General features: G+C 39.0%; 1 protein-coding gene across 1 annotated transcript in view; it reads right to left on the minus strand.

The window, feature by feature from the left end:
* Positions 1-13,017, minus strand: part of ADCY7 (adenylate cyclase 7) — a 111,107-nt gene that overhangs the window by 51,421 nt on the left and 46,669 nt on the right. The window contains exons 3-5 of the mRNA XM_084644679.1: positions 6,241-6,791; positions 4,863-5,072; positions 2,251-2,415 (exon numbers count right to left, since the gene is read on the minus strand). Of these exons, the coding sequence (XP_084500805.1) occupies positions 2,251-2,415; positions 4,863-5,072; positions 6,241-6,411 (546 nt within the window). The 5' untranslated portion in view covers positions 6,412-6,791. The remainder of the gene's footprint in view (positions 1-2,250; positions 2,416-4,862; positions 5,073-6,240; positions 6,792-13,017) is intronic.

Genomic DNA, 13,017 nt, shown 5'->3' on the forward strand with positions numbered 1-13,017 from the left:
ATAAGGGTGCCCCCAAATTAGTTATATTCACTTCAAGTCCTTGAATGAAGGCCACTAGTATTACTGACATAGTGATTTAACCGTATAAAGTACAAATGGAAAGAAATATATTTTTAATAATCAATTCAGTTTAACAATATGTGACGCATGTTCTTGTAAACAAGCCTGATATCTAAAGCACACGTCATCCACAAGGCAAATAAATTGAAGGAAACTGTAGTAAGTGTTTTCCCATATAGTTCCCTAAGACATGTAAAATGACTGTTGGCTCTAAGCGAAAAGAGCTTGTCAATTTCCAAAATGCCTTTTTGTCTGAACTACACTCCCCCTCACTCGTGCAAAATCCCCACCAGGCTCACGTGTTTCATGAGTGGGGGGGACGGGGGAAATACAATAAATACCAATCAAAAAACTTTTCCTTTAGAAGGAACAGATCATCCCTTCCCTTAGTAACTGAAAATATCCTAAATGGCAGCCCCGTAAAGACTTAATTTATCTTTCAATAGAGGATGACTGTGCTAAACTCAAATGGTATGTCCCCCTGACAATGAAATAGCCAAAAGGTTATAGCAGTAGGACATTCTGCCAATAATTAATGTTTCCCCCTGCTGTGAGAGGCAATAGAAAATCTAATTAGTTTTAAATGCAATAATGAAACAAGGATGATGTGCTTAGAATCCTAACAAAGCTGCTAGCATTGGACTGTGCTAATCAAGTTTAAATTAAATTAAAAGGGGCAAAAAGGAAAATATGCATAAAGTAGCAATGGAGGTGGGGGGGAGGGACTATAACAATGTTTGTTTGTGAAAATTAAAACATAATCAAAACACATGATGCATGAAAACATATTGCAGCTGTAAGAGATAAGATCACAGGGAAAAACTGATAAGCATAGCCAAGGCAGACTGCAAACAAAAAGATTGTTCTTAAAAGAAGATCTACAAAAAGACAGCTGCAAATCACAGATGTCCATGTTATAACTACATTAGATTACTTGAGGATAATCTGATATCTTGTTTATATTTACTACTACATACTTATTTCATCTGCTAATTTACTGCTTCTCATATTAATTTGTTATATGGGTTAGCTCTCTCATGGAAAATATCTCGGGAAATTCTAGAATTTCACGAGTTATCTTTATAAAAAACACAAAAAGTAATTTGCAGAATGAAACTTACCAAAATTTTCTTCAGTTTTTGACATCACAGTTCTGCCTTTTGGCTACAGGTCTATCTTGTGTCTTTTAGTCAAATGGTGCCACTTACTATACTATTGTATTCTATACTATACAGCCAATCACATGTAGTATTGAGTGCTAATATTCTATTCTACTGTTCTTATACTGTGTTCATCACCATGGTATCAGAGTGACTTCCAGTAGTATATTAAGCAATGTGACTAATATATGTCACACGTTTATTCAACAAATTGCTATTTCCTTTTGGAGAAGTGTGCAAAATGAGGACATGAATACAGTGATTCTCGAACTCCACATTTTTTCAGAGTGATCTAGATCGGGGGTTCTCAAACTTCATTGCTCCACGACCCCCTTCTGACAACAAAAATTACTACATGACCCCAGGAGTGGCCTGCCACCCAGGGAACAGCGCCAAAGCCCAAGCCTCACCACCTCGGGCTGGGGGACAAAGCCAACACCCAAGAGCTTCAGCCCCAGGTAACCTGTAACCTGGGCTTCAGCCCTCAGCAGTGGGGCTCAGGCTTCAGCTTCTGCCCCAGCAAATCTAAAGCCACCCCGGCAACCCCATTAAAACAGGGTTGTGACCCACTTTGGGGTCCCGACCCACAGTTTGAGAACCACTGATCTAGATACAATTTTATCACAAAAAAGGTACAGCATTCAGTTTTAGGGGATGCCAGTGCATTTGTTCCAGTCACTAATAAAAATATTTCATTCATTCAAAAAGGGATTTCATTTGATAGACTTGTTCTGCTACTAAATACACTCAAGTAACTTGAGTGATTTTTTTTTCAAATGTAAAATCCTCCCTGAAGGCTGCAGCATACTTTCTAAAACCATGGAATGAAAGCAACTAAACTACACGTAAAGTTGTACTTTTCCTATCTCCCAAGGGTCTATGATCAAAGACGAGGTGTGTACGAGGTGGACCCAAACCCTTGAACTAAGTAGAAGCTTGCATCCATAGCTGAACTTTGCGGTTTGTGCCCAGTTCTACTGGAAATGCTGCCTATGACATTTGAATATTCTAACAAATAGCATTTCCTTACCTGAAATGTAATGGCTTGTTGGCCTGAGTTAGGATTTCGTGTCACTGTAATGCTTAGGGCTACAATATGGGACACTGCAGAAAGGATGCTGATGATGACAGCATCTCTCATCCCAAAGGGTAACATGGTGTAAACTGTGAAGATTATGAACAGGAAGAATGGCACCTTTAAAGAGAAAAAGGGCAAATCTGTTATTAGGTGCCAGAGCAAGGGGGAAAACATAAGCATTCTGACTTTTCTTCAGGCTGCATCCTCTAGCACTGGCATTTCAATGGAACAGTTAAAATCACAAGGAATGTAGTGTTCATAAAAGCTTTGAGGAAACTGGATAAAGTTATAATACAAATGTAGCCAAACCAGTTGCTTAAAGAGAACACTTGACCCTTAATTTGTCTCATTCTCCTTTGGTAAAGCTGCAGATATACTGCAGACATCATATGACATAACTTACATCTGAATTATGTATCAAGAACAGTACAAAGCAAGGATGGAGCCACCTCCTTCAATTTCAAACTTCCCAAGTGCTTTAAGTTCTTATTATAATGTTAATACCAAAACAGCTTACGTGTGTTTATTTGCTTGATATTTTATTGACCCGAAAATCAAATAATCCTTCATGGAGCTGATACAACAGAGTAATCACTACTGCATATAAACATACATTTGAAGGCACAGTTAAAGAGTTTACAAATGTCCATTGGCCTGCTAAAGCATAATGGCTCAGAAGGCACTATTAAAGTCTATCATTAAATCCATATTTATGGATTTCTGTTGTAGCCTGTGGTACCTATATATGGGGCCTCATAATACTTGAGTCAAGTACTGTGACAGACACACTGCAAGACTACCCACTCAGCTCTCCTGCTTCACTTCAACCCCAGCTTTCTGTGGTTTCCAGACATCAGCCTCCTTTGGGGAGATTCTCACTCATGGCAAATTCTAAATACCATATGATGGTTTTGTAACATGGACAAACGAAGACCAGATAAGGAAACACACAAGCTTCACTTGTGACCAAAGATACTACTTAAAGTCACATCGGAAGGTGAAAGGCAGAAAATTCCTGTTCCAGCTGACCTCTTATAATATGGTCTTCACATTGAAAAAAGAAAAAAAAAAGTCAAAGGTATCAACCCACATTATGTCTTGCAGCATTTAAAGAAGCAAAGCCAGACCCCTGTTTAGTTACAGGAGCAAAAAAACCCAACAACCCTGAACAATTAAAATAATTTCCCCCATGTCTAAGATGAGATTTCCCCCCCCCCACAAATTTTGTATTAAAATTTCACTACTAAGTAGAATGATTTTGAGGGCAAACTACGGCCCGCAGGCCACATCCAGCCCGCCGGACTGTCCTGCCCAGCCCCGAGCTCCCAGCTGGGGAGGCTACCCCTGGCCCCTCCCCAGCTGTTCCCCCCTCCACCACAGCATCACCTCACCTCGCCACACCGCCAGAGCTCTAGCCTGCCGGTCCTGGATAGGGGTCAGGGCAGTCAGGGGACTGGGAGCAGGGGGATTGGATAGGGGGTAGGGTCCCGGGAGGGGGCGGTCAGGAGACAAGGAGTGGGGGCGTGGGTGGTTGGATGGGTCCTGAGGGGGGCAGTCAGGAGGCGGGAAGTGGGAGGAGCGGATAGGGGGTGGGGTCTAGGCTGTTTGGGGGGCACAGCCTTCCCTACCCGACCTTCCATAAAGTTTTGCAACCCCGACGTGGCCCTCAGGCCAAAAAGTTTGCCCACCCCTGGTATACATGCTGCTACCTTTAACTCTTGTACAGCTGCAGTAGCTGAATTCTGCAGTCAACATATCATTGGGCTGGACATCAGTCATAATGGAAATCACATTCTGATGGTCTAGTAGATCATTTCTACTTTTCATTATTCAGAAAAGGACGGGCGGGTGGGAAGGGTCAGTATCATTAGATAAAAAGTCATTTTTCATTTCTTAAAAAAAAAAAAAACCTGCTCTGCTTATGTTATCAGAGCTTAGGAGGAGTTTCCTACAGGTTATGACTTTTTGGCTTCATAAAATTGTCAGTTTTCTGGTCGCAGACACCAAGTCATCAACTCCAGCCGCACCCCGCAATGCCCGGATGGGTCATTAGTTCTTATTGTTCACTTCACCCTCTCTACTGGATTTTACAACACTTTCATTCAGCACACCCAGCTAGAAAGGGGTTGTTTTTTTTTAAATTACTTGAACACCACTTTGTAGTCAGGACCCCAATCAGCACCCTGAGAATCAAAACACTGAGAATTATGGAAGAAATAATTTACTTTTAAGGTACATTCATGACAAGTAAAACATTTTTATTAGGGTAATTTAAATTAAAAGCATAAGGCCAAGAGCTTACAAAGACTTCGGCATATGCTTAATTTTACACACACTGTGTGAAGTAGTCCCAGTGAAGCCAATGTGAATGCACATAAGTCTTTGCAGGATCAGGGACAGACAGACTTTAACAAAAAGTGTTATCCTGTAATCCAATATAACTGGTTTGGGGAAGAAGTAAACTTAAAACGAATTAAATAAATATTATAGAATTGCAATTTTAAGAATAAATATATACTGATTACCACTTCTAAATGTAAGTGCATCAAACTGGAAGTACATACCTGTTCCCATGCATAGACTGAAGAGCTATCTCCCCTTCCAAAAACTGACACATATCCTATGGTCAGGAAGCAGATCCAAATCAAAATCCCAAATAATTTCAGCCATCTCCGAAATAAGGATTCAATGCATACAAGCAAGTACATGACTGCAAATATTACAAGAGCAGTACATACTGTAATAATGAAAGCAAGATGATGACGTGGTCCCTGCTAAAAGCAGAACAAAAGTGTTATATTAGTACTGTACTTTCCTTTTAATAAGTGCAAAACCGAATTGTGTGTCTAATGTCACTCATGCCACTATGATGTCACCATATTACATTAGAGATGAAAAGCTATTCCTACAGCAATGTTTATGCAGATGTCCTTTCTGTCATTTTATATGTGGGACCATGCAGGTTTTCAAATCCTAGGAACAGAAAAATCCCTATTAAAACTAAAAGAAAAAACACCCCAATTTATTTCTGTACTTTCACCTGCTAATATTGGGGAATGCCATCCATTACACCAACATTTTTTATTAATATCTAATACTTACAGAGCATAGTTTTTCTATTAAATTATGTTAAAATTAAAGAAAATTGTTAAGTCATTACTACTGTTATTTGTAAGAACAAGAAGGGAGGGAGAGTATGATTGGAAAAATTCAACAAACTTCCCTCTAGAAGAACAACAAATCATGGGTACGCTGTCTAGGTCCTCAGTTCTGAAGACCTGATTCAACCTGCACTTGAAGAGGAGTGTTAAAAAGTGACAGGGAGATTTACCAGCCCTTTTATCACCCATCTTTTCCTTTTTACTACCTGTGAATTTGACTCTTTGGTTCTATTTAAGAAAAGCAGACACTCTTTCCAAACCCTACATCTATTTAGTTAATTAGCCAGCAAATGATTCTGGTAGCCTGTTCACATATAGTTTTTGGCACAATGTATTTTTCCTAACCCCCCACAAGCAGTAATTCCATAAACTTGGATCTACCACATAGCAAAGTGATCTCACTCCCAGCTAACTTAACAATTTTACTGTTTCCATCCCAAAAGAATTTCCATAATAGTTTTTTTCCAAACAATTAAACTCTAAAAACTGCCACCTACAAAATCAATCACTAGAAATCATAACCAGGGAACCCATCTGTTATTTCACATTTTAGTTTGCTGTACTTTTAAAAACATTCATATTCTTGAATCTGAAGTTAGAATTTACACACACACAAAACGCTGGTACTCCCATGGACACAGCTACCACTAACCTGAAGTAAGGGTTACACTATTCAAGCCCAATGAAACATGTGCCCAGTGAGTTTCTGTGAAGTTTGATACAAGTTCCTTCTGACCTCACACAATGTACAGTACAAACTAAGAACCCTGGTTATACTCACATGCATGACAAAGAATATTATAATTAGCGTACTACAGAAAGTAATTGCAATGAAGAGCAGCAGGAGAAGAATCGGATGCTGCTGGCTCGTGTAGCGATACTTCTCATAAAGTGGATCTGTTATCTTGCAGTCTTCATTTTCATTAAAGAAGTATTTGCCCTTAGCTGGCATTTTATTCCAGTTTGGCTTTGACTTCTCTCTCAGTTCCCAGTGATGACAACAAAGCAAAGATAGATCTATCCTTCTTTCAAGAGCACTTCTGTCTTCTAAGGTAGCCCTTGGTTCTGACTTGCTTGACCACACTGAGTGACTCACATTCTGCACTTGCGCGTCTCCTCATGAGCATAAAGTTCAGATCTCAATATAAACGAAAGGGAAGAGTCCTCCTCTGCAGAGCCACATCCTACTCTTCAACAGCTCCATGCAAGTTTTTTCTAGCTAGATTGATACTTGTGCTGCTGCTGTCGAGGTTTTATTTTGCTACAATCACTGTAACTCCCTTCCACAAGCTGTCAGCAATTCCCTTCGGGTGCTTTTTCATGGGATAAACTCTGTGGAGAGAAAGCATGATTAGAAATAAGGCTTCAGTTAAGTGGATGGATTTTTTTTCTGAGAAAGCCTCACTGTAAATGACCTTTAACAAGGGGATAAAAAATATTCCTTGGCCATGAGAATTAGGCATAACAGTCCTGCAACATTTATTACTTTCTATTTAACATAACATACAAACTCTAAAGCAGTGGGTCTCAAACGATCCATGGAGCACTTGCTAAAGCTGGACATATGGTGCTGGCTCACCTTTTTCTAGCCATTGAAACACTTAAAAGAAGCTAAAAATATATTTAATACTTTTCTAATGTTACATTCCCACATGAGCAATTGCTGCAGATGCCACAGGCACATTATGCAATTGCGAATGGTAGGGGAAGATGGTCCAAGCAATCAAAAATGGCAAGAGAAGTGACCAACGCTATGTAGAAGTTTGCTCCCCCCGCCCTGCCCACCTCTAATAAAAGCTTAATTTTGAAACTGACTGCACATACAGACATGCAGAATTCTTCTGAGATTGAAATAGGCAGAATAAATTGAACAGTGCAGTAGAATACTACTCTTGCATATTTAATATTTGATAGGCTAATATATTTGACTTTGATATTCAGTTACAAAAGGATATTAACTATATAACAGAATCATGTATTGGTCATACTAAAAAATGAGGAACATAATCTATTCATGTTTAAAAACTGGCTGTTTAAAGCCAAAACAATGTCTGAAATTCGCCTCTGTACCCCAAATTATTTCTTCCCACACAAAACTAACAAAATGGGTCTTTCCAAGGATCAGATTACTTACTTTCCAAAACACTACCATGATTTCTTTGCAGAGAGTTTCCCCATTTTACAAGTCTGCATAACATGGATTTAAAGATGTGTGCATAAATCACAGTACCTTCACTTAAATAGCAGAAAGAGCACAAATAAGTAAAACGCACAGTCCCTTTGGGCTGGATTTTGCCACGCTTACAAGTGATTTCTTACTCCTCTCGCAGTCCCATTAGAATAGATTTAACAGCTCGTAGAGGAAGCAACTACTCAATATAAGAGTGGTGGTCATTTGAAATCAGTACTTTAAAATATTCCTGATCAGTGCTAAGAACTGATTTCAGTTCTTGCTAATTGAAGGACCCAATCCTGCATTCCTATTCAGGAAAAATTCCCTGGAACCTTAAATATGTAATAGTTTACTCAGACTGAAGCAGCTTTGTTTCTTCTTGTTAAAAGCTACAGGACATACTAGATTATCAGTTTTTAAGGAGAGCTCCCTGAATCAATGGAAATTTCTGCCTAAAACTGACAGTATGATATGGCCCAACACGTACAGACAATTTCATTTTTATTCACACTATCTTGTTGGTAATCCATTGATTTTTGCAACCTAATAAAAAAACCCTAACTTAAATTTTCTTTAAATTAAATTTACCTCCTTAAAAATATGAAAAAAAAAATAAAATAGGAACAAAGTATAGCTGTCAAAACCAAAACCTACTACACTAATATTTAAAGCACAGATTTGTTTAAAAACAGAAACCAAAAAAAAGGTCTTTCACATCTAATTTATACTATTTCTATGGCAACAGCCATGTTAAGGTAACAATGAACATTAAGGGATAAGTTACACTGTTAACTAGTAATGACTGATGATTTTCAAATAGCTGCTTGAATATAGTTCATTCTATGACAGGGGAGACTTTTTTAAAAAGAGCCAGTCAAGTGTGAGAAACAGGATTTCAAAAAATGTTTTATTAGGACTTGATAAAATAATTACAGCTTTCTTACTGTTAGATTACCATCACCATGGTGTTCTAATCTTGGCTTTTCTCCCAAAAGGTATGGCCTGATGCAAGAAAACTTGCTGAAAAGCCAACTTAAATCAGTTACTTTCAAGTGACAAACTGTTTAACCACACGCAGACACAGTGGACAGATTACAACTGGAGATGGTGCCGGGGCTTTTTTCTATTTTTAAACCATACCAAAAGATTTAGACTACACCAATATAACGAAATTCTAGAACGTTCCCCATTAACAAGTGAATTTTCCAGACATTAGCCTCAGGTGAAAGCAGAAGGCTCAATCCTGCAACTGTAGCAAGTATGAAACTCCCATTGGCAAACACGTTGAGCACTTGCCCACAATGTTCTGTAAATCTGCATTACTTACAAAACAAGAGGACAAGGTAGAAGAACAGAATATATTGGATTGTGAATGGTTGTGAATAATAAAAAAAGTGATTCCTATCAAACATCATAAAACAACAACATTTATACACACACTTTGCAAATGAAAGGAAGTAATTTTTACGAAAAAACAAATTACATTTATTAACTGTAATTGTCAAAACCTGGTTTACTATAAGGGACAAGTTTTAAAAAGCCTCTAAATTAGTAAGCTCACAGATACTTATTTGCATATACACATTGGTCCATTTGCAAATTCTGTGGATGTAGTTTTGAAGGCATCTTTCAAAATCAAACTGAAGGGGGGCAGGGAAGTGATTTTTTTTATATATGCACACGATGCCACATTTCACTCTCTCACAGTCGTAATCTATAAATATAAATCTGTAAATGCACATCTACTTTTTCTTGAGCTACCAAATAAATAATGACAGCACAACTGGTTTTGAGAATAAACTGATAATGGGTAATTCAGCCCTGAGTCTTGTGCCTTGCCCCTGCCCTCCTTTGGTATTGTCAAAGAACGACAATTTATCAGGCCAAATATTTTGAAATACGGTAACAGATTTTTCTCAACACAAGAGAGTAGATAAGTGCATTTGTGAGTCTCGCAATTGTTAGAAGAGATGCAATATACAATTACTCCAATATGCCTTCTCCAACTATAGCTTATACTGTATTTCTCAGTGAAGGTGACAATTCCTATAATGGAACTGACAGAAATTTCCCACACAATGTGTTCTGAACTGCTAGTGATCAGTTTATGATCTGAAGCTTGAGTACAGATAGCCCTGGTTGTTTTTAATGCCTGCTAGCATACAGCAGATACTATTTTTATTCATGTGCATCGAAACCCCACCCTACCCCCTTTTTAAAAAAAATTCTGTTAGGTTACATGCTTTGATAAAATGTGCTCTGAACAGCAAACGTGACAGAGATTGTACACACTGTGAAAAAGTTTATCATTTTTACATTTTTCTCTCTCTCTCTGCTAATGGTAAGCAGCTTATGTCAACTTTTCTACAAACAGAGATCTGTTAAAATTTCCAGTATAAGTTTGATGATTCAGAACACTATAGCTGGCATGGAATGAATAACATTATTAATACACACTCACTACAGGTACAGGTGATAAATTAGTTTTACTGAGCAGCCAGATTGTGGAATGGGGCTGTAAAGCACGATCAAAATAAACAGGTTTATTGTACAATAATTTCAGTAATTACTCTAGTGTCTGAGGAAATACAACACAAACCCTGCTGTAATGACTCATACATAATCCTTTATAGGTACCACTCTAGTTAGAGTGGTTTGTATTTCACACTAAATTTTGAGGGAGGTTTCTCCCATTCAGAAATATGGAATTTGCACAGATAATTACAGTAAACACTAGATTCCACTCAACGAAATTAAAAGTAATGAGTTGTTGCCCTAGCATTATTCATCCCAATTTCAGCCCTGACACTAGGAAATTACCTACATATCATGTCATGGCTACTTACAATAATCTCTCTTAAAGCCCAATGGAAAGTATTAAAAAAAATCCACCTGGATGCTCCACATTTTCAAAGTTCTGGTTATGTTTCTTTGCTGAGCAATTCATCAGTCCTCCTATATTTTCAGTTTATGATTCTTTTCTCAAACTTACTGAACCAGGAAATAAACAAACAAACAAACAGCTTTTCCCACTCAATGGGACTTCAGCATAAGCTTGAAATTAAGCAGATGCTTAAGTGCTTTGCTGATCAAAGGCCTAATTGCCTCCTTTGCGCATCCTCCTATCACATATGCACATATACACACACAGTTGTCTAGTAAATTACACCTATAGTTTCATAGACTTTAAAGGACAGAAGGGACCATAAGATCATCTCGACTGACCTCCTGTATATCACAGGTCATTAAATCTCACCCCATTACCACTCTGTTGAGCCCAATAACTAGGGTTTGGCTAAAGTATAACTTCTAGAAATGCATCCGGTCTCTATTTGAAAGCATCCAGGTCAATTATCCAACACTTCCCTGGATAGTTTGTTCCAATGGTTCAACACCTTCACTATTAAAAATCTGTGCCTTACTTATTTCCCTGGCTTCAGCTTCCAGCTAGTCATTCTTGTTTGGTCTTTCTCCACTAGTTTAAAGAGCCATTTAGTACCCGGAATTTTCTCCCTGTGAAAGTTCTTATACACGGTCATCAAGTCACCTCTCGATCTGCTGTTTGATAACCTAAACTGTTTGAACTCTTTAAGCCCCACACCGTAAGGCATTTTCTCCAGTCCTTGAATCATTTTTGAGGCTCTTTTCTTTATCCTCTCCAGTTTTTCAACACCTTTTTAAGAACTGCGCATGCGGTATTCCTTTATTGGTCTCACCAATGGCACATGAAAAGGTAAAATCACCTCCCCACACCCACTCACTACACCCTTGTTTATACATCCAAAGATGTTTGTATATCAGCATCAATTTGAGAGCTTTCGTTTTTCCAGCCATGGTTCTGCAGACTTGAACCTGGGACCTGTGTCACAGTAAAATATTCACAAATAACCAACCTCCCAGCAGCACCACTGGCTGTTTGATGGTAAATCAAACCCAAGCTCCACTGCAGCTGACATGCCAAATCCTGACCACCAGGCCACTGAGAAGAAGCCACGTTGCTGAGCGTGTCCCATCCCTCCATCACAAGAGTAGCAGCTGATAGAAAAGCTGTATTTAAATGGGTTGGACTGGAGCAGGAATAATTTGTTACTAACCTCTAGGTTAATACATATGTATAAAAAAAACAAAACAGTAGGGAGGGTTAGGAGTCACACCACAGAACAGTGCAAGAGAGTCTTTACAGTACCAGTGACAGCGACTTGGCCAAGACCTGTGTGTGCTCTATAGTCAGCTGTATACACCAGTTAGTGTGGTGATAATTTAGGCCAAGTAAAGAAACTAGGCCACTGAGATTATAGCACATAATGGATGCACAGATAATGAAAGGAAAAGAAAGACTCCCTTTACAAGGCTACAAGATTCTTTCCAATCCAGAACAGAAGAGTAAAGCTTGCTACATCCATAGAACCTGCTCCCTAAGTTAGTGGGGGAAGGATTAATAGAATCATAGACTTTAAGGTCAGAAGGGACCATTATGAGCGTCTAGTCTGACCTCCTGCACAATGCAGGCCACAGAATCTCACCCACCCACTCCTGTAACAAACCCGTAACCTATGTCTGAGCTACTGAAGTCCTTAAATAGTGGTTTAAAGACTTCAAGGTGCAGAGAATCCTCCAGCAAGTGACTAGTGCCCCACGCTGCAGAGGAAGGTGAAAAAAACCCAGGGCCTCTGCCAATCTGCCCTGGAGAAAAATTCCTTCCCAACCCCAAATATGGTGATCAGCTAAACTCTGAGCATGTGGGCAAGACTCACCAGCCAGACACCCAGGAAAGAATTCTCTGTAGTAACTCAGATCCCACCCCATCTAACATCCCATCACAGGCCATTGGGCCTATTTACCACTAATAGTCAAAGATCAATTAATTGCCAAAATTAGGCTATCCCATCATACCACCCCTCCATAAATTTATCAAACTTAGTCTTGAAGCCAGATATGTCTTTTGCCCCCACTGTTCCCCTTGGAAGGCTGTTCCAGAACTTCACTCCTGTGATGTTTAGAAACCTTCCTCTAATTTCAAGTCTAAACTTCCTGGTGGCCAGTTTATATCCATTTGTTCTTGTGTCTACATTGGTACTGAGCGTAAATAATTCCCCTCCCTCCCTGGTATTTATCCCTCTGGTATATTCATAGAGAGCAATCATATCTCCCCTCAGCCTTCTTTTGGTTAGGCTAAACAAGCCAAGCTCTTTGAGTCTCCTTTCATAAGACAGGTATTCCATTCCTCAGATCATCCTAGTAGCCCTTCTCTGTACCTGTTCTAGTTTGAATTCATCCTTCTTAAACATGGGAGACCAGAATTGCACACAGTATTCCAGATGAGGTCTCCCCGGTGCCTTGTACAACGGTACTAACACCTCCTTAGCTCTACTGGAAATACCTCGC

The sequence above is a fragment of the Lepidochelys olivacea genome (genome assembly GCF_965140295.1).
Source record: "Lepidochelys olivacea isolate rLepOli2 genome assembly, chromosome: 12".
In the NCBI taxonomy this organism is placed as follows: Eukaryota; Metazoa; Chordata; order Testudines; family Cheloniidae; genus Lepidochelys; species Lepidochelys olivacea.